The 22,063-nt window shown below is 45.9% G+C and overlaps 2 protein-coding genes across 3 annotated transcripts in view; one reads left to right on the forward strand and one right to left on the reverse strand.

Moving 5' to 3' along the window:
• nedd4a (NEDD4 E3 ubiquitin protein ligase a) overlaps positions 1–22,063 on the reverse strand; it is a 61,324-nt gene that overhangs the window by 21,494 nt on the left and 17,767 nt on the right. For both annotated transcript variants that reach the window (XM_083759826.1, XM_083759825.1), the window contains 6 exons: positions 13,063–13,113; positions 11,991–12,052; positions 11,389–11,494; positions 3,762–3,925; positions 3,140–3,242; positions 2,247–2,405 (listed from right to left, as the gene is read on the reverse strand). In XM_083759826.1, coding sequence (XP_083615952.1) covers positions 2,247–2,405; positions 3,140–3,242; positions 3,762–3,925; positions 11,389–11,494; positions 11,991–12,052; positions 13,063–13,113 — 645 coding nt within the window. The remainder of the gene's footprint in view (positions 1–2,246; positions 2,406–3,139; positions 3,243–3,761; positions 3,926–11,388; positions 11,495–11,990; positions 12,053–13,062; positions 13,114–22,063) is intronic.
• On the forward strand, positions 6,034–8,778 carry LOC310876973 (26S proteasome non-ATPase regulatory subunit 2-like; the record flags this gene model as incomplete). Its single annotated transcript, XM_083790621.1, has 1 exon — positions 6,034–8,778. One exon carries the CDS (start codon positions 6,034–6,036, stop codon positions 8,776–8,778), a length of 2,745 nt encoding a protein of 914 aa, XP_083646747.1.

Genomic DNA, 22,063 nt, shown 5'->3' on the forward strand with positions numbered 1-22,063 from the left:
ATTCCTGCATGCTATGGGAGCAAGGGGGTCAAGACCTATGTATGGTGTTCCTCCCGACATACTCATGGGCCATATGAGCCATGTAAGGTGATGACCTCTCAACACGGCAACGTTGAGGAGTCTGACCTCCTGGCTGGGGCGTTTGCATGCAAGGGGACACTCTCCTCGCCACCCCTTCCCTTCGTTATAGCCCTGGACAGTTTGGGTCCAGTTTGGGTCCCGAGGGAGACATCACATTTCGGGGGTCACGTGGTTAAGTTGTTTGGGAACCACTGGGACACCTGAACTACATTATGTGACCAGACTGAGAGCCTGCCATCGCGCAAACTCCAGCTTTTCACCAAAATGAGTTAATAGCACAGGGAAATATGAAATAAATGCTTAAACATGTAGCCAGGCGTAATGTTAGAGACCACAGAAGTGAACCTTTCAAGCCTGTTTTCTCAACTCGCGCTTATAGAGTAAGACATTACTCTATAAGCCATATCTCCAAAACTGGTGGGTCAAACTGAACCAATATGTCAATTGGAAGCTATGTCCCTCAGTCAAATTTAGTCACATATACGTATATACTGTACAGATGAAATGTGGAGCTGGCACAAGTACTCTTGGCCAGAGTGAGCCGAGGTTTGTCTTAAGTTAAAGGGTAAGACAACTTTTTGAGGGGTTTGGGTTGTTTTCTTACCTTATTCCATGAGTTATTTCCATGAGTTAATTTAAGAAATAAAAAATTGTCATTGTAACGGGGAAACAGCTCTCAAAGTCACTCTTTTAGCACATAAACTAATGCAACAAAAGCTGATTCGGACAGTTTCAGGAAATCAGGAAAACTCATGCGGTTATATTTTCGTCTTTTAAGATAGATTTATAAAGTTACAATTTTGGTTGGAGATATATTGAAGCAGTACTCCGGCGTTCCCAACTCTCGCGGGGACATCTTGCGAGGTTTCATTTGTAAACAAGTCTCCACGCTGTTTGAGATGCACCCAGCTACAGCCTCGCATACGAGCAGTCCAGACACAGACACTTCTTCTAAACTGTCTTCTAATCTAAAGTGTATGTTTTTAGTGACAAGCGGACGAGATCAAATGTAATTTCCGGACTATAAGCCGCGGCTTTTTACCCATGAATTGAACCCTGCGGCTTATACAACGGTGCGGCTAATCTATGGATTTTTACAGCTAACGCAGAGCCATCTCAGGCTCTGAGCTAACGTAGCTGCGGCTAATAGTCCGGTGCGGCTTGTATATGGGATTTTCCCTAAATTTGGCTGGTGCGGCTTATATTCAGGTGCGGCTTATAGTCCGGAAATTACGGTACATCCCTGTCGTGGATCAATGGCATTCCAATAATACGCTTCAGGAGTGGTGTACAGTTTTTGTCCAATCAGATCGTTTCTTACTCAACGCGAACAGCAGTGATTTTTTTTACTTAAAAATAAAACTGCATGAATCAGCTTTGGTTGTGTTGGTTTATATGCTAAAAGAAAAGAGTGACTTTGAGAGCTGTTTCCCCGTTACAATGAAAGTCAATGAGCGACTGTTTTTATTTCTTATTGCTAATAAACAGCACAACGGAGCGAAATAACTCATGGAATGGACTAGTTTGCCCATAATAAGGTATGAAAACAACCAAAACCTCTAAAAAAGTGGTCTTACCCTTTAAACTGAGGCGATCACCTATTAAGTCCCAGTGGACCTCTAACAAAACAGGGGGCACTGCATGAAATGAAATCTGTGACTCATGGGACAATTCGACAGAGAAAGGCCTTAATTAAGGAGTGCTCACATGGAAGGATTGTGAATGTCATGGCCAGTGTGTTTAAAGTACACATACCGAATGGCTGAATGGCTGCCATGTTAAAAACCAAAAAAACTAAGGGACCCATAAAAATGTGTCCGCGACCCACAAATGGGTCCCACAAACCTTCAAAGGAAGGGGGGGGGGGGGGACTCGGCTTTGGAAGGAATAGGGTCAGTAGTGGCTCAGGGGCAGAGTGGCCGGATGGGAACCGCAAGGCTCCCAGGTCCTGGCTCCCCCAGAGTTAGTGTCGAAGTGTCCTTGAGCAAAGACACTGAACCCCTTAATTGCTCCCAATGTGCAGGTTGGTAGCCTTGCATGGTTTCCTCTGCCATCGGTGTGTGAATGGGTGAATGAATGTAATGCACAATCTATGTAAAGTGCCTTGGATAAAGGCGCTATATAAATGCACCATTAAGCATTTACCATTTACAATGAAGACTCACCGTCTGCGAGAGGCGCCGCTCGCCCGGCATCGCTCCGGACAGCGTCAGACGACCCAGGTCGTCGGGCAGAGGATGGAAGTCCAGAGGCGGGGGGTGATGGGGGGGAGGGGTGGAGCTGTGGTACAAGGTGGACTCGTCCTCCGTGATGATCTCCCAGCTCTGAGCGTAGAAGACAGGAACACAGGATTTAACACATTTAGGCCTGAGATCAGATTTTAAAAATGTCTTCTACATCCTGACAGTTTTCTGAAAAGGCTATGTCAGTCGTCCTTCGATTTTTCTATAATAGCAGACCTACCCCTCGTATAGACGAAATGCTGGCATCTCCAGAACCCAAATGACTGAAATCGTGGCGACTGAGAACTTTAATCCATGTAAACAGGAGAGACTCCTCCTGTTCTATGTGCCACTTGGCTACAAGCAGTGAGCACACAGCGCGTCATAACTGGGAATTATATTATCGACGTGCTGCAATATAAATAGTTTTTTGGTCCCAAACATTGCAATATTCGATTTGGTCCATATTATGGCCCAACGCTATATGTGTAACATGGACAAACAAAAGAATGGAACAAACATAGACCAAAGCAAACGTTACTTTATCCGGTGAAAAAAAGTGGTTTGCAGTCGTCACAAAAATGATGGCGTGAGCAGGATTCGAACCCACTCAACCCAGGAGGTATGGATTGAAAGTATATTGCCTAACGAGCCACGCTACGAGCTGGCAGCTGGAATGCTTTTCTAGAGTCTACTACATTATAACATGCCAAACTCATGTAAAGGATAAGGAAAGACCCCGTCCAGTAGGGGAGGGGTTTGGGGAGGGGAAGCCTCACCCCATTTTACTCAGAGATATAGCTCAGGGGAGATTCCACCCAACACCGTAGGATTACCTCAGGAGATTCTTGTCTGTCCGTCTCATCGTGGTCTGAGATCTGTCTGCGTGTCGTGAACGCATGCTGGGCCTCCATGTTACCGTTCTGTTCCTCACAGTCACTGAAAAGACGCATGCACGCACACGCACGCACATTTTGAAATATCAACCACAGTGAGGACTCTTCAGATGACAATTAAGCTCCATTTATAATATATACTTTGCATGGTGGTGTATACATTTGCCGTAATCCCTGGCCGACCCGCTGCCGGGTTGAGTCCTCCGGGCTGACTGCGCGGACCGGACCCCACCAGTTTACCTCTTAACGGTTAACGGAGTTATTTTGTCAAGCATGCCCAAATATGGAGTCTGGCCCGGGCAGAGGCCTTGTGACGTCAGCTGTGGCCCGGGGCAGAGGCCTTTTGTGGCGGTTCTGGACAACCTTGGGTCCAACCGACTCGACACCGGGCACTTTACTCCCTGTGGTGGTGTGGAACACGCGTGTCGAATTTGAAGTAGGTGGGGCGAACGGTTCTCGGGTTAGGTGGATTACACACACACACACACACACACACACACACACACACACACACACACATGGTGCATTTATAGTTAGATAGATACAGTATTAAGAGTCTTACAGTACTGTGGGTCTAACCCATTGCGTGGTTCTGTTCTCATGGTTCACAAAGTAGGTTCTGTGCAGGTTGTCCTGCCTCTCCTCCCAGCCAGGGGGCAGTGCGGGCAGCAGGTGGTTCTGTCTCGGACCCGACATGTCCTGGCCCTCCAGATACTCCCAACTGGGCTGAATAAACAAAAATACACAAAGATACACTGTTACACAACCTATAGCACATGCACACGGGATACACAATATCATTATTACTAAATTGGTGTCTTATTTCAAGTCACTTCTAAAAATGTACTTGTACCGAAAGACCTTTGCCATATAGACCACACAGACTGCACTGTCTCTATGCATTTGATGTACATGTTTATACCTTGCTTACTGTATTGGCTATGTTTTATGAAGAATTCACGTTTTCATAATTTCTCCACAATAGCGGCTTTATCTTCTCAGGAAACTGAGAAGTTTCAATGCCAGTAACACACCCTGACCATGGTCTATAGATCACTCACTGAGAGTGTTCTCACTTTTAACGTCGTGTCCTGGTTTGGGAATCTCTCAGTTAGAGATAAAAACAAGCTCACCCAGGTAGTCAACAAGGAAAGTAAGATCATTGGAGACAAACAATTGCAACAACCGCTCCATAACCAAAAAAGCAATTCAGATTTACAATGATTCTACCCATCCTCTTCACTCTGAATTTTACTTGTTGCCATCGGGCAGGAGGCTTAGGGCAAAATTAGCTAAAAAGAAGGGTTACAAAACTTTGTTTGTGCCAACTGCGGTGGACATCTAATCCCCACTGTTGCTCTGTTAATGTGAATGCATTTTATATAGTATTTTAATGCACCAGTGTATTTTTTGTAATGTTTTATTGTTGTAACTGACTGCCGGTGTGCCAAAGACAAATTTCCATGTTGTGCCAATTTAATGGACAATACAGTTTTCTTTATTTTCTTTATCTTTAGTTGTATTGTATATTCATGCCCTCATTATACCTGACGCAATAGTAATCCCGATCAGCCCCAGAGGAACCACATGCGTCTGGCCGGGAACTAAGGAGATTGTCCTTGCCCCGTTGAGGGTGTTTGTCTCCACAAATCCATCTACTGTACCAGTCTGTCGGGTGTCCCTGTTATGCTCATAAAACCATAGATATATATATAAGAAAGCTAGATGGCTCACCCGCGCTCTGGCCAATGGAGAGCGACGTTGCTACGTGGCGGCCATCTTACCTCGGGGCCACATGACATAACATTGTGTCTATGGGGCATGTACTTTTAAATAACCATAACTTGCTAAATTTTCAACCGATTTTCAAACAGTTTGGTTCGTTATAAACATGAGACGTCCGCATTTTCGACGTTCATAAAAAAATGCATCCTGAATCATAGCCACGTTGACAACGTTTGTAATAAACCAACCCGTTTGTAAATCCGTCAAGATTAGAGCGAGTTATGACTGTTTTTGTTTGAGGTCCCATTGAACACACTGTACTGTAGCCCCGAAGCAAGATGGCCGCCGGGTGAACTATGTCAGAGACTCCGCCTTGAGTCATATGGATTTTATATATATATATCTATGCATAAAACTGTATGGAGATCTACTCGTCTTGTCTGTGTCCATGTTATGCCCGCCCCACATATACCAAGAGCTGCCAGCCAGCAAACTATAGTGCTGTGGGAACCAACACACGGGCACCGGTCGCCATGACGTCCCACATTAACACAATGATGTGGATGTACCCAAGAACGACACGCCAGGAGCACAAAGCACCAACGAGCTGGCCTAGATGTATACGGAGAACCGGGATGACTGGAAGCGACGATGGAGGGCTCCGTCTGAGGACGACCCAGGGATGGAGCTCCCTGATGTCATCAGTATGACGTCATCATAGCACTGATGTCATATAGGCTGGCCTTCCAAGCACTATGACAATGGGTAGTCGAGTACAACGGCAGCTCAGACAATGGGGTATATTATATTCACACAGATAGGCAGAGTCTGCGTATTTATAGATTGATTATTAGTGTGGTTGGCCCACAGGACAGCCAAGACAGTTGTTAATGTCAGTATAATTGTACGTTTCTAGTGGAACTTCTGACGTCATGTGGGTCTATGGGGGGTTTTCCACTATTATGTCATCATGCTGATGCTATAATGATCTATGGGGTCCACATTGTTCCAATTATTACGACGTATGACATCTGACATCAGCATCTCCACTCATATAAACCCACGTGATAAAGAGTTCATAATGTTTCGCCGTCCGTCATTCTGTAACCATGCACGTTAACAAGGACAAGCGCAAGGAGATCGTGGAGAAGAAGGAGAAGAAGGGGGGCGATGACCAGGAGCTCTCGGAGGAGGACAAGCAGCTGCAGGACCACCTGGAGCTGATGGTGGAGCGCCTGGGCGAGGAGGACAGCGCCCAGCACCGGCCCGCCCTGGAGGAGATGAGGAGACTCATCCGCTCCTCCACCACCTCAATGACCTCCGTGCCCAAGCCCCTGAAGTTCCTGCGGCCGCACTACGCCACACTCCGGGCCCTCTACGAGGCCATGCCGGCCGGGGAGGACAAGCTCTTCTGCGCCGACGTGCTCTCGGTGCTGGCCATGACGGCCGGCGGCGGGGGTGGTGCTGGCGCTGGCGGTGAGAGGGAGTGCCTCCGCTACCGCCTGCTGGGCTCCCAGGAGGAGCTGGCCTCCTGGGGACACGAGTACGTGAGGCACCTGGCGGGCGAGGTGGCCAAGGAGTGGCAGGCCACGACGGCGGAGGACGGCAGCAGGACGCCGCAGCAGGAGCAGACGCTGCTGCGGCTGGCGAGGGAGATCGTGCCGTACAACATGGCGCACAACGCCGAGCACGAGGCGTGCGACCTCCTGATGGAGATGGAGCGGCTGGAGCTGCTGGAGGGCTACGTGGACCGCGACAGCTACGCCAAGGTGTGCCTCTACCTGGCCAGCTGCGTGCGCTACGTCCCCGAGCCCGAGGACGCGGCGCTGCTCCGCTGCGCCCTGGGCATCTTCCGGCGCTTCGACCGCCACCCCGAGGCGCTGCGCCTGGCGCTCATGCTCAACGACGCGCCGCTGGTGCGCGACGTGTTCACGTCGTGCCGCGACGCGGCCGTGCAGAAGGAGATGGCCTTCATGCTGGCGCGCCACGGCGTCTTCCTGGAGCTGGACGAGGACGCCACGGAGGACCACGAGGAGCTGCGCGACATCATGTCCAACGTGCACCTCAACGCCAACTTCCTGTCGCTGGCCCGCGAGCTGGACATCGCCGAGCCCAAGACGCCCGACGACATCTACAAGAGCCACCTGGAGAGCGGGCGCTTCGGGGGCGGCGGGGGGGACTCGGGCGGCGGCTCCCAGGTGGACTCGGCGCGCCGCAACCTGGCGGCGTCCTTCGTCAACGGCTTCGTGAACGCGGGCTTCGGCCGCGACCGGCTGCTGGCGGACGACGGCAACAAGTGGCTATACAAGAACAAGGAGCACGGCATGATGAGCGCCGCCGCCTCGCTGGGCCTGGTGCTGCTCTGGGACGTGGACGGCGGCCTCACGCAGATCGACAAGTACCTCTACTCCAACGACGAGCACATCAAGGCAGGCGCACTGCTCGCCTGCGGCATCGTCAACTGCGGCGTGGCCAGCGAGTGCGACCCAGCACTGGCGCTGCTCTCGGACTACGTGACCAACGCCAGCGCCGCCGTGCGCATCGGCGCCGCCTTCGGCCTGGGCCTGGCCTACGCCGGCTCCGACAAGGAGGAGGTGCTGGAGCTGCTGCTGCCCGTCATGGCCGACGCCAAGTCGGGCGCCGAGGTGTCGGGCGTGGCGGCGCTGGCCTGCGGCATGGTGGCCGTGGGCTCGTGCAGCGGCCGCGTCACCGAGGCCATCGTGGAGACGCTCATCGAGAGGACGCAGCGCGGCGAGCAGGAGCTGCTGCGCGACACGTACGCCCGCTGGCTGGCGCTGGGCCTGGGCCTGGTGCACCTGGGGCGCGGCGAGGCCGCCGAGGCCACGCTGGCCGCGCTGCAGGTGGTGCCCGAGCCCTTCCGCAGCTTCGCCCACACACTGGTGGACGCCTGCGCCTACGCCGGCTCGGGCAACGTGCTCAAGGTGCAGAGGCTGCTGCACGTGTGCGGCGAGCGCCACGACGAGACGGCCAAGGACAAGGACTCCGAGGACAAGGACAAGAAGGACAGCAAGAAGGACAAGGACGGCAGCGCCGCCGACATGGCGGGCTGCCACCAGGGCGTGGCCGTGCTGGGCATCGCGCTCGTCGCCATGGGCGAGGAGATCGGCGCGGAGATGGCGCTGCGCACCTTCGGCCACCTGCTGCGCTACGGCGAGCCGGCGCTGCGGCGCGCCGTGCCGCTGGCCATGGCGCTGGTCTCGGCGTCCAACCCGCGGCTCGCCGTGCTCGACACACTCGGCAAGTTCTCCCACGACCAGGACCCCGAGGTGGCGCACAACGCCATCTTTGCCATGGGCGTGGTGGGCGCCGGCACCAACAACGCCCGGCTGGCCGCCATGCTGCGGCAGCTGGCGCAGTACCACGCCAAGGACCCCGGCAACCTGTTCATGGTGCGCCTGGCGCAGGGCCTCACGCACCTGGGCAAGGGCACGCTGACGCTGTGCCCGTACCACAGCGACCGGCAGCTGATGAGCCGCACGGCCGTGGCGGGCCTGCTGGCCGTGCTGGTGTCCTTCCTGGACGTGCGGAACGTGGTGCTGGGGCGCTCGCACTACGTCCTGTACGGCCTGGTGGCCGCCATGCAGCCGCGCATGCTGGTCACGCTGGACGAGGCGCTGCGGCCGCTGCCCGTGTCGGTGCGCGTGGGCCAGGCGCTGGACGTGGTGGGCCAGGCGGGGAGGCCCAAGGCCATCACAGGCTTCCAGACGCACACCACGCCCGTGCTGCTGGCGCACGGCGAGCGCGCCGAGCTCGCCACCGAGCAGTACCTGGCGCTCACGCCCGTCCTGGAGGGCTTCGTCATCCTCCGCAAGAACCCCGACTACGAGGTCTGAGACGACGAGCGCCGATGACCACGCCTAATTAGGGCTGTGCGATGAGACATTTTGGCCGATATCGATATCTGATATATAATTAATTGCTGTTATGGCCGATAACCGATATCGATATGATTTCATTCTGTGTTAAAAGATTATAATAGTTTTGTCCATTCTGAAAAAAACACTGAATTTGAAAAAAGAAATGCCTCTTTATTCCAAAAACTAGGGATGCACCGTTATTGAAATGTTCATCACAAACAGCTTGAATGTAGTATTTTTATTAAAAACGTGTTGACTCTTTTGAAAGCTTTCCCCGGAAAACCTTCATCACAAAAGCCTTTTTCCCAGGCTTTTTTATTTATTTTTCAACATAATTATTATAAAATAAAATATCTGCTAAAACCAATATATTATTTTGTTATCGATTCGATACCGATATTGCATTTTTAAGGCCAATATCAGCCGATAGCGACGTGATGACCGATTAATTGCCCATCCCTACACCTAACGAGTTTGCTACCAAGTGTACCTGATGTTTTATTTAACCCATTTTGACCTAATATCAGATTCTAAAAATGTCTTCTACATCCTGACAGTTTTCTGAAAAAGCTATGTTTCTATGTCAGTCGTTCATCGATTTTTCAAAAATAGCAGACCTACAAGCTCGTAGCTTGTAGATCTGCTATTTTTCAATAGCTAAAGCATAACATAATGCTAACACCAAAAGGGGTTCCCGCCCAAAATGGGTTTAGCACAAACACCAACACAAACCAAAGAAAAATGAGGAAGTGGATATTTTCAAGAAACATTTATAACATCACCATCTCTGCTTATATAAAGCCTGGTAAAAATGTATTACAGGAGCCAACCACACTTGCAATTGCTAATTGCATCGTTCTAGTGTTATTATTGTTAGCCGTTCGGAGAAGCGTTGGCAGTTACTCCAAAGGTTCCCAGGCCAGCATGGAGAGCTGCCAGGCTGTGTTGTTGGCCTCAAACCACACAAAAGCCTGATTTATATACTTTGTAGCACGCAGGTGTCGCACGCCGTAAACAGCAGAGCTACAAGTTCACGAGTGCGTGGCGCCGCAGCACATTCTGAACTTGTAGATCTGCCTACAAAGGAGGTGCCAAGTATAAATCAGGCTTAAGGAGGATGTCAGCATATTTTCTCTCCACAGTGACAAATATAGTCCGGCCTCATGGACACAGTGTCCCCGAGACGGTGTTACTGTACGTTTTAAATGAGCGTGTAGCCTGAGGAACAAAAAGTCTGATTTCAATTTACAATATTTTAGACTTGAATGTGGTGGAAAGATGAGAGATGCTACAATCTCAAAAACAATATTCAAATCCTTCATCCAGTAGCTAAAGAGAAGTATCGCAGTTTATTTCAGTTGTTATCAGTCTTGGACTTAATTGTGTTTTTTGAGTGGTGCAACCACTCCAAGGAACAGCAATGTCCGTGTCCGTGTGTTCACTCAGAAACAGAGAGAGGGATAGTGCTGCCCTGTTGCCTGCTAATGAGAGAGAGAGAGAGAGAGAGAGAGAGAGAGAGAGGCGGGTTGCACCACTCAGTTCACACGGGTGTGATTTTTTTTAATTAACCACATAAACCATAATAGTTGACCAGGGTCTCTATATGAATACCAGAACGCTTGCCTCAAAAAGCAGTCGCCCCAGGGCGCAATTCCAGCAAACTCTGAACTGTCTCGACCTGGTATTCCTAAACGTAACCCGAGTAAACTATGCCTAAACTTAACCTTATTCCTTATAACCTCGGTAAAAACTGTGCCAAAACCTAGCCCTATTCCTAAACTTAACCAGAGTAAAACTATGCCTAACCCTAAATGTATTTATAACCTTATTATCCCCATAACACAAATACAAGAATACAAGAACCGCCCCACCAAGCGGGGTTGGCAGGAAAACAATGAGGGCTGAGGGTGTTTTGAGGCAAGCATTCCTATACTACAGTAAGTAGGTCCTCTATTATTATCAGTCTACACCAAATCTCTTCACTGATAATAGCCAGTCTACAAGCTCACAGTCACAACAATAGATGTGCTATTTTTTGCAGAATGTTTGTTTGCCTCGGAATTTGGAATGCCGGTTGAATAGAAGAATAGTGAAGTGCCAGTGATATTGTCGACAAAGAGCCAACACTGTGACAGACAAAATGTCCTTCGAACGGAGGGACATGAAGCCTGGCGTCTGTCCCTTCAAGCTGTGAACCAGAGAGCTTGATGGCAGAGGGCCCGTCGAGGGCCCCACTGAGGGCCCGAAATGAATCCTCCCGCAGACAAATTCAACACGAGATACAGTACGTACAGTACGTAAGTGAAAACAAACAAATAAAGGGATGTTAGATAACCACGTAAGCTCTACATGTATATACTATACTATAAAATGGCAGATCTGTAAGCTCACAATGTTCAAAAATAGCGAAAATAGCTATGCTACAAGGATCGGAAAAATAGCTATGTGAATCTAAAGGCGTTGGTTATAGGTTTATATAGATATTTATATAGCTATAGTGTTTTCACAATTACTGAAAATGTTCATCTCCAGCATAATGACATGACTCATGGCACGACGGGATCTTGAGGAATGACATGAACTTACATCTGTGTCTTCAGTCTGGTCTGGAGACTCCTCCTCTGAGCCTGACGGCGTTTTGGGCAAGTAGGTCATTTTGAGACGCAAATGACCCTTGACTCTGGATTTGTGGCTGCATTGGGAAATAAAAAAAACAAACAAAGAGGTCTGAAGCAGGTAAAAATCACTGTTAATAAACATAACTTTTTCACTGTTAATAAACATAATTTTATTTAATTTTAAAGAGAAAGTATTCTTAATAACTTATAATGCATTATAATCTGCTTAATTGTATAATAGTAATGATACGTACTAAATCAATATTCATAATGCTTTGTAAGATAATCATAACACATTGTGAATTATTTTATAATTACTTTATTATGGTCACGTGTCATAAGACTTCATAATTGCCGGTCACTCACGGACATATGTTTTTGCAGTATTATGATTCTCATGGTTGTAAAACCATACAGATTATGTCATAATAATAATGCATTGAAGCATTGAGTGTACTGAAAGCAATTATAATGCATTCATACTTGACCTGCTTTGAGTGTAAACGATTAATGAGGGTTTCATAATATAAAGTGTACAAGGAATTCGACGGGCAGTGAAATGAAGCCAACCTTCGTGGATGCAGCAGAAAGTCTTTGAATGTGTACGGCCGTTCAGCGTTGGGATTCTCCGTCTGCAAAGGAACGGCAATGAACAAAACAACACGTTTTTACAGCTGTACGAACCAGCAGTGGAATGAATACTCATGTTTTACTACCAACCACACCACCATAAACTAAACTGACAGTAACAAATGCAAAACAGTCAGGGGGCCAATTTCTGGTTGCTGTATTATGATAAAACATGAAGGATGGTATTTACACAACGACAGACACTGATGTGGAACAGTGTACGGTACATGTTTATAGTGATGTGCTGATATGGGCGAGGTTACGAGTGCATAACATGCTACAGTAAAACGTGGGTTGTATCAGGTTATATGATCATAATGATCATAGTGAGGTGGAAGGTTGTATGTAAATGAACTTTCCATTCAGAAAAAAAAAAAAGAAGAATCCTCTACACACCAGTCACCACAGTATATCTCTCAGAGTTAAAGGAGCATTCAGTGATTTGGAAAAAATCCCGGTCCACCCCGGTAACAAGATGTGGTGTGGTCGTGCTCTTACACTACCTTTAACCCATTTTGGACTGAGGTTGATTAAAAAAAAATGCTTCAAAATCCTAATTTCTATGTCAGTGGTGCTCAACCTTTTTCATGTCAAGGACCCCCAGAATTATCTCTATTGGGCCACGGAGCCCCATCTCAAAATATGTAGTTCCAGGGACTCCCCAGAAGCAAATATTTTAGTTTAAATGTTTTGCTCTGAAATATATATGCAATGATTTGCGCCACCTTTTAACTAACTTTAAAAAAATAGCAGACCTACAAGCTCGTAGCGTGCCACTCGGTGCCGCGCTATGAGCTTGTAGATCTGCTATTTTTCAACAGCTAGAGCATAACATAATGCTAGAAACACCAACAGGGGTCCCCGCCCTGAATGGGTTAATTTATCCATTTGTAACTCTGTCAGTGTATGGGAATGGGATGGACCTTGGGGTCCATTTGGTTATGTGTGTACTCTCTCTCAGTGAACAGTGAGGATGTCACAGCTGTGCTAGATGAGATAGATTGAGACTCACCGGTATCTGATGGAGAGGAACGTCCACCTGGCCCAGGAAGTCATCACGTGTCTGTGAGAAACAACACAGCTGACTGTAATCACCTTCACTAATCAAACATACAGGTCACATCCCCTAAACAACAAACCCCTAAATGCCAAATCATTGCCAAATAAAAAAAATTAGCTACAGTTTAGCTCTAAACAAGGAACAAGGAAAACAACATTTCTCTTCTAGTACTCGTAAGGAAGGAGTAGTGCCTGGTGTGCGCACACCCACACACACACACACTGGCCTAGAATATCCACCTCCCACTTGTGTCCTCATCAGACCATGCTTCCTAGGCCATAAACATCAATAAACAGTATAATCATTTTATCATTATTATATGGATTCACCAAATAGAATTATGCGCCTCTTTGAAATAGTGACCATAATTTCGATACATTTCATACAGTATAGCCGAGTGGCTCTCAGACTCAGCCTGCATGGCCTCAAAAGTCCTAGGGATATCCCTTTTATTTTATTTGGCTTAGTGGTTAAGATGTTGGCTTTCCACAGGTTGGCTTTGACCCGCAGGTTCAATTCCTGGGTGTGACATTCGGTGAATATAATTCTTTCATTTCATTGATTAATTCATTAATTTCTGAAATTCTGACTGATCCAATTTTACAATTTACATTTTTGACATTATCAGAGACTCTCTGTTATGTTATCTCCTGTGTGTGTGTGTGTGTGTGTGTGTGTGTGTGTGTGTGTGTGTGTGTGTGTGTGTGTGTGTGAGGGTGTGTGTGTGTGTGTGTGTGTGTGTGTGTGTGTGTGTGTGTGGTAAATGGTAAATGGTGCATTTATATAGCGCCTTTATCCAAGGCGCTTTACAGAGATTGTGCATTACATTCACCCCATTCACACACACATTCATACACCGATGGCAGCGGAAACCATGCAAGGCACCAACTAGCACATCGGGAGCAATTAGGGGTTCAGTGTCTTTCTCAAGGACACTTCGACAGTAACTCTGGGGGAGCCCGGGTTCGAACTGGCAACCTTACGGTTAATGTATAGAGGGTGCAGATTTGAGATGCATGTGCAACCTCTGTGGACTGTGTGCTTCAACACGATCGCAAGCTTGCATACTACAAGGCAACCGACAGCTGCTCGGTATTCCTTCCCAAATCCAATGAGCAGCTACCGGGAAGAGAGGCGTTGGATCTGGCCTTCTATCGGTGTGTCCGTCGTCCACTGTCGGAAAACAACAGTGGGTGGATTTTGGGGCCCATGGGATCAGCCACGCTACGGAGAACGATATGACACCGGGTGGACTGGGAAATTGTTTCCTCTGGTGGTCCAGCCTGGGACATACCCGCCCACGGACTGGTTGTTGGAGGGGGTTTCGAACTTAGGATGCCTATACACTACAGTGTTGTTTTTGGCAGCAATTTTAGTCACCTGGAATGTCTTAGTGTTAGTCTAGTTTTAGTCGACTAAACGTCATAAGATTTTAGTCGACTAAATCTACAGTTGATTTAGTCGACTAAGATGTATTTTGGCGGGCCTTGATGCCGTCATAATGAGTGTTTTTACACTTGCTGAAAATAGACGATCTACAAGCTCACAACGTGTAGTTTTCGTCAGTGAAAAAAGGTAGTCGACGAACGTTTTTTATCATAGTTTTAGTCGACGAAAACAACACTGGTGACATGACATGCTTGCTGTATCGTGACTGAGGACATATAATGCCTTGATTTTGTCGATGTAACTTTGCTGCACCTGAACTATTTATGTCCTTGTAACAGCAAAAAGTCAACTTAAGCCATATTTTATCCTGTGTCATATGAGCAGAGCAACAAGCTCAAGCTCACAATGACAATGTTGTTCTTTGGAAAAGTATTAATACATACTGTAGTGTAGTGTTGGCCAGGTTGAAAGTGGTTAAAAATAGCACTAAAAGAGACACTTCACTAAAAAAATATAGTGGAGATTAATATATATATATATATATATATATATATATATATATATATATATATATATATAAATATATATCCACTATATTTTTGGACGGCTCTTCATAACTGAGAGTCGGAGACACTGCTCATTCCAGCGTTTATTTTGTGAACGCCTCGATCACATTTCCATCTTACTTCCTGCCCCTGAGGCAAAAAAAACACAATGTTGTCACGGATACAGCACCTAAAGTGTGACCCAAATTAGCTACTCCGGTGCATCACAGTGGCTGGCAGCGAGCGCACGCGGGGCACGCACAATGTTTACATGCACAAATATAGATATCCGCTGCACCTGCCCTGCCAGTGGGGAAGCCAAGGTGAGCCCTCTCGAACCCGGGTTCATTTACTGTATACTCTGTAGTACCAGCGTTGCTTGCCAAAAAGGAGCCGATCTACAAGCCAACAATGCTTGGCATTCTATTCATTAAAGTCAGTCCCAGATTGTAGCCTTAACCATATTAACCCTGGTGTCCCTATTTTGGTCATTAATGCTCCACAATTATACAGTGCAAACACAACACAATAACACAGCACAGCGTTCCTGTTACAGCGTTAGTGTTAGTCTAGTTTTAGTCGACTAAACGTCATAAGATTTTAGTCGACTAAATCTACAGTTGATTTAGTCGACTAAGATGTATTTTGGCGGGCCTTGATGCCGTCATAATGAGTGTTTTTACACTTGCTGAAAATAGACGATCTACAAGCTCACAACGTGTAGTTTTCGTCAGTGAAAAAAGGTAGTCGACGAACGTTTTTTATCATAGTTTTAGTCGACGAAAACAACACTGGTGACATGACATGCTTGCTGTATCGTGACTGAGGACATATAATGCCTTGATTTTGTCGATGTAACTTTGCTGCACCTGAACTATTTATGTCCTTGTAACAGCAAAAAGTCAACTTAAGCCATATTTTATCCTGTGTCATATGAGCAGAGCAACAAGCTCAAGCTCACAATGACAATGTTGTTCTTTGGAAAAGTATTAATACATACTGTAGTGTAGTGTTGGCCAGGTTGAAAGTGGTTAAAAATAGCACTAAAAGAGACACTTCACTAAAAAAATATAGTGGAGATTAATATATATATATATATATATATATATATATATATATATATATATATAAATATATATCCACTATATTTTTGGACGGCTCTTCATAACTGAGAGTCGGAGACACTGCTCATTCCAGCGTTTATTTTGTGAACGCCTCGATCACATTTCCATCTTACTTCCTGCCCCTGAGGCAAAAAAAACACAATGTTGTCACGGATACAGCACCTAAAGTGTGACCCAAATTAGCTACTCCGGTGCATCACAGTGGCTGGCAGCGAGCGCACGCGGGGCACGCACAATGTTTACATGCACAAATATAGATATCCGCTGCACCTGCCCTGCCAGTGGGGAAGCCAAGGTGAGCCCTCTCGAACCCGGGTTCATTTACTGTATACTCTGTAGTACCAGCGTTGCTTGCCAAAAAGGAGCCGATCTACAAGCCAACAATGCTTGGCATTCTATTCATTAAAGTCAGTCCCAGATTGTAGCCTTAACCATATTAACCCTGGTGTCCCTATTTTGGTCATTAATGCTCCACAATTATACAGTGCAAACACAACACAATAACACAGCACAGCGTTCCTGTTGCTGCCAAATAATACACTGACGAAAAACAATTAAGGATGAGAAGGCTTCTATTGGATGGTGACATATTGAGTTTGTAAATCTGCCACTTTTGTAGTTAAACGAAAAAACAACAATTACACAATTTAATGAGGAACGGATGGGTTTGATATACATCACAGAATATAGGGACACTGCAGAGAGTCAATGCCTAAATAATGCACACTAGCAGCATCACAGCCACAGAAGTCATTTTCATGCAAGCGTCATGAAGATACGAACTGACGCGCGACGCACGAAGCTTTTGACGCCCGCAACAAAAGCAGGCGTCACCACTCACTTCTCTCTCTCTCTCTCTCTCTCTCTCTCTCTCTCCACACAATACCTCCTTGTAATTCGGGGGAAACAATGCATTCCCAATTTCCCATCAGCCACCTATCTGTTATTTTCCTTTATATGTATCTCGCCCATGGCTCTCAGACACGGACACACACTTGATGACTTCACTGAGCAACATGTCAACAGCGGCTCACTGACAGTGTAGCTGACAACATTTGGTCATTTTGTAGCTTTTGTACAGTAGCAGCTAGTGTGAATACATTATTTTGTGTTCACACTTGAAGCTATACAAAGCCATTTCAGTGGAAGTCAGCAACATGAACATACGAACTGACAGCCGACACATGTCCCTGCATGACGCGCTACAAACGCTATTAAACAAGGTTGAACTGGCTTCAAGTTTTATTCAGCGCTCCAATGACGCAGTGAAGTGTCACTCATGTCATGTTTCACAATGTCCACTCTCCTTCTCTCGTAATGGGGGAAAACGAATCCTTGTTGCCAGCCAGTTAGTTCCCTGTTATTTTAACCTTTTAGCCTTTTCTATTTTCCTTCATATCTTTCTCGCTTGTTGTCCCCACACACGTGGACGTACGCTTGATATTGTCAACGAGTGTGTTGAGCAACACTTCAAGGGCAGCTCAGTAACAGTACCCGCCTATGCTTGGTCATTTTGTCGTTTTCGTCGCCGAAAGTGTACACACAGTCTCCGACTACGAAAGAAAATCTGGAGCTGCACTGAATGCCCTGATTGCAACCATATCCACCTTGAAAGAACCGATAGCACAACAAGACCAAACACAAATGGATCCCGATAGAGCCCTTGGCTACGTACGGTTTCTAGGTAACCGTCAGCTCAATGAGTAGTGAGCGAGTGCACATTTAGGGAGAATGAGCCTGAACAATCTGTGTTTATGAGAGCAAATCCTCGCTATGGTGGCTTATCAGACTTCCAAACGACGACCGGATCCATCTACTGACACGGAGAAGAGACACTCACTGTGTAGTCATTTACCCTGCAAGTCTTTTATTGTGTTCAATGGTGGATTTTTAACCCTGGATGTAGCCCTTCCTATTCAAACAACATGGACAATGCAGCTATAATTAGCTTGGAAATCAGTGAAATCAGACTCCAGGTGGTTTTGATCAGATATTAAAAGATGACTTAACCCACACCTCATACAAATAAAAACATATACAGTATTAATACAGATAGACATAACTTACACATAGACATGACAGATACAGTACTATACAGTAAATACATCATAATATCGTTGCTGTCGGGAGGAAACCTCATAACTACATTTTTGAGGAATTATCGATTAAGTCCTTAATTGATAATTGGTGAGTTTTGATAACCTTATCGATCGATTAACCGGTCAGTTGATGAGCACAGTTTTTTTTAATTATCTGAGAATCTTAATTTCCCTCAATATCTACACTTTGCTGATATACAGAAAGAATACAAAAGGCATATTATATTCTTTAACTCATTCTGGGCGGGAACCCCTTTTGGTGTTTTAACTAAGCATTATGTTATACTTTAGCTATTGAAAAATAGCAGATCTACAAGCTTGTAGGTCTGCTATTTTTGAAAAATCGTAAAAATGCGGCACAAATCTTTGAATAGATATTCTTTCAGAGGGAACATTTTTCTTATTTCGATGTCAGGCCTAAATGGGTTAATCAAATATTTATTTGACCATTTGCGATACAGAGCCAGACAATGGCATCTTTGTATGAGAAATAGAATTAAATTAAAAGTGCACTGTCTTGTCTTGGGGGGGGGGGGGGGGGGAGTCCTTTTTTTACTGGCCCACATGTGCGTTCCTGCATAGAAAACGGCCGCAGAATGTTTTGATTAATTATTAACTGTTAAGTATAATCGATTACTTTCTTATTGATTAATGATGAACTATTAACATCCCCAACTGAGAGACACACTTGCTTTGTGGCCACAGCTAAATACCCTTACAGTGTAGATTCTCGTCCAATTTATTCTTATTTCCATAACCACTTAAATGTAGTCACTTTATGCCAGTGTTTAAATAAATAAAACACTGTGGAGCAGTTCCTTTCCTTTTGAACATAACCACTTATACCCTTCTTTTGTTACCCTCTATGCAAAATCAAAAAAATATATATAAGGCCTGTGGGGCTATAGTAGCACAGTAGTGCACATACTAGACATAACTTCCTGCCACGTCAACTAGAGATACCACATTGTATAGTAGTGAATGGATGTGGTTTGTGATGTCATAATGACCTTTGACCTTTGACCACCTAATGTTCAGTTCATTCTTGAGTCAGAGTGGACCTTTATGGCAAATCAAGCACTGCGTGAAGTTAACAGGAGTTAACGGGGCAATTACGGGAACTGTATTTTGCCCATAAACCTCAAGTTTAGCGGGCATATACATGTAATATACGGTAATATACAGGTGTGATGGTACAATTCGGGAGTTTACGGGAGTTTGTTGGAAAGATTAACAGGAGTTTCCTGTAATATACACATCCGTATTCCAAGCTTTTTTGCGCTGTGAAGGTGTTCCTGACATGTCGCGTTTACTAGAATGGGACAGGCGAATTGGGCCGATGCATAGACGGACAGAAGGACAGACGGACAGACAAATATACAGACAACCAGGAAACCGCCTTGGGCCAAAGGCTGTCGCCAGTGGAGGCATAACAAGGCTTTGGCTTCAACAACAAATCCTGCTTGCATGGCTGAGTCAGTGAGCACACAATCACAGCTCTGGGAGAATGTTTAACCGATACCGTACACTATCATGCACCACTGTTTCTCAACTATATGTGTCCATGGCAAAATTACAGGAGGATCCACGGGGGGAAGAATTGATACCAATACTTGTGTACTTTTACTCAAGTCAATTTTGAATTCCAGACTTTGACTTGTAACGGAGTACTTCTACGTTGCAGTATTGATACTTTTTTTTAAAGTAACACATTTGAGTACTTTTTCCACCTTTGGGTGTCGGGGATCGGAAAACAAAATACAAAAACCACATACAAGGTGTTAATCAATACTATGAAATATGAATTTAAACTTAATAATTATAAAATAGAAATGACTGTGTTATGCCTATGCCTATGGCATGCTTTACTAACAAGCTGTTTGTTTTAGGGATGGGCAATTCATCTAGCAGACATGTTATTTTATAATAATTACGTTGAACAATAATTAAGTTACGAAGGCTGCAAATTCTATCAGTGTTTTCTGGGGAAGCTTTCAAAAGAATACTTTTAAATAAAATGATTACATTCAGCCTTTTTTTCAGCATGGACAAAATTATTATAATCTTTCAATACAGAATGAGATCATATCGACATCTGTTATCAGCAATATCGGATATCTATAGCGGCCAAAATGTCTCATCGCTTCTTTCCAAATCTATCTTTCAGAAGATCCCACACGCAGCGGTCAGATCCCCCAATGAAACACAACTAGACAAGGAGCACTGTGTTCCATCCACTACAGCTTGACTTTCCTTTGTGTGAAGCTAACAACAAGTCTTGTAGATCTGCTATTTTTGCTGAATATTCTCCCCAGAATAGGAACGCTAGGGATTTTGTTGTTAATAAAGTCAACTATGCAAATGAAAGTCAATGGAGACTCTCGACATTTAGCTGAATAATGATCATCACAGATTCAAATCATAAAAGCTTTTGTTCCTTTATTTATAGTAGACTAGTAGACACGTGACATGTATTTCAGACATTGGTCCATTCAAATGTGCAACATTGTTGCTCACTTAATTAAAGCCAAGAAGAAATCTATATTCTCTCGATTCCACCGTCCAGGGGAGAGAAGGGTGATAAATGATGATTGCATGAGATATTACAAAAAAATAGATGCCTCATCATTGGCCATTGTAGTTCGTTGGAGCCATGATGTGTGTCGACGGGAGGGCGGAACAATTTAAGTGTGGAAGGCACGCTACGCCACGCTGCCACTCAAGTGACTACTGGCCAATCACAGCTCATCTTTTCTGGGACCCAAACATCCGCTCTGTGACGCAAGCATGCTTCCGCTATGCGTCACAAGGAACCTCGGGAAAGCTTTGCCCCCTCTCTCGAGAACACACAACCCAGAGCCGCAAGAGGCGTCTACCTTCATATGTCTATGGGTCATTGCATGTACTCCTACGGGCTGGGGCAGCACCTGTTAGCATGGAGGAGTAGGATGAAGGTCCTACATCCTCCTGGTGAGGGCTCCTCACTGGCAGGTGAGTCGGGGCCCTGCCTGGGCCCTCATCAAACCCTGTACACTCAAGACACTGCCACTGCTACCACCCTTAGATCTCTATATATGGAGCTGACCTGTTCTGACATTCCATATTATGTTGATCTGACCTCATCAAACCCTGTACAGTGTACACTCAAGACAAGATTCCATTTATGGCCAGTACAGAATTCATTCAATATGTTGATATGAACCCCCATTCCAAAGCGCCAGCGCTCGCCCAGCAGTCTGCTGTCACCCAGGCAGAAATGTTGATCTGACCCCCCCCCCCCCCCCCCCATGCCAAAGCGCCAGCGCTCGCCCAGCAGTCTGCTGTCACCCAGGCAGATATGTTGATCTGACCCCCCATGCCAAAGCACCAGCGCTCGCCCAACAGTCTGCCGTCACCCGGTTGCCCACTTTTCGCCCCCAGGGTGTCTTTGTATGGTTAAGTTGCAGTTGATTTTTGAGAGTTGAAACCTCGAGTGAAAGTGTTCCCAAAATGCATCAGAATTCAGAACACAATTCACAAATCATTCACAAATGTCTCACCACATTGAAATGATTTCCTGACTGGCAACAGAGAGAGTTCATTTAAAATATCAAACATGTGTTTGATGGCCAGACTGTGCACCATACCAATCCAGTTGGCGAAAATGGGAGAACTGTACATATGAGGGGAACATAATGTTCCCTTGAGAATATAATGTTTTGTGTACTTTTATACACATTAGGTGTAGGTTAGATAGTTTACTTTGTTGATTAAAATGTAAGAAGTGCACACGTACAATAACACTTTCTCAATCATC

This window comes from Protomyctophum parallelum, assembly GCF_964188405.1.
Source record: "Protomyctophum parallelum genome assembly, chromosome: 2".
Classification (NCBI taxonomy): domain Eukaryota; kingdom Metazoa; phylum Chordata; class Actinopteri; order Myctophiformes; family Myctophidae; genus Protomyctophum; species Protomyctophum parallelum.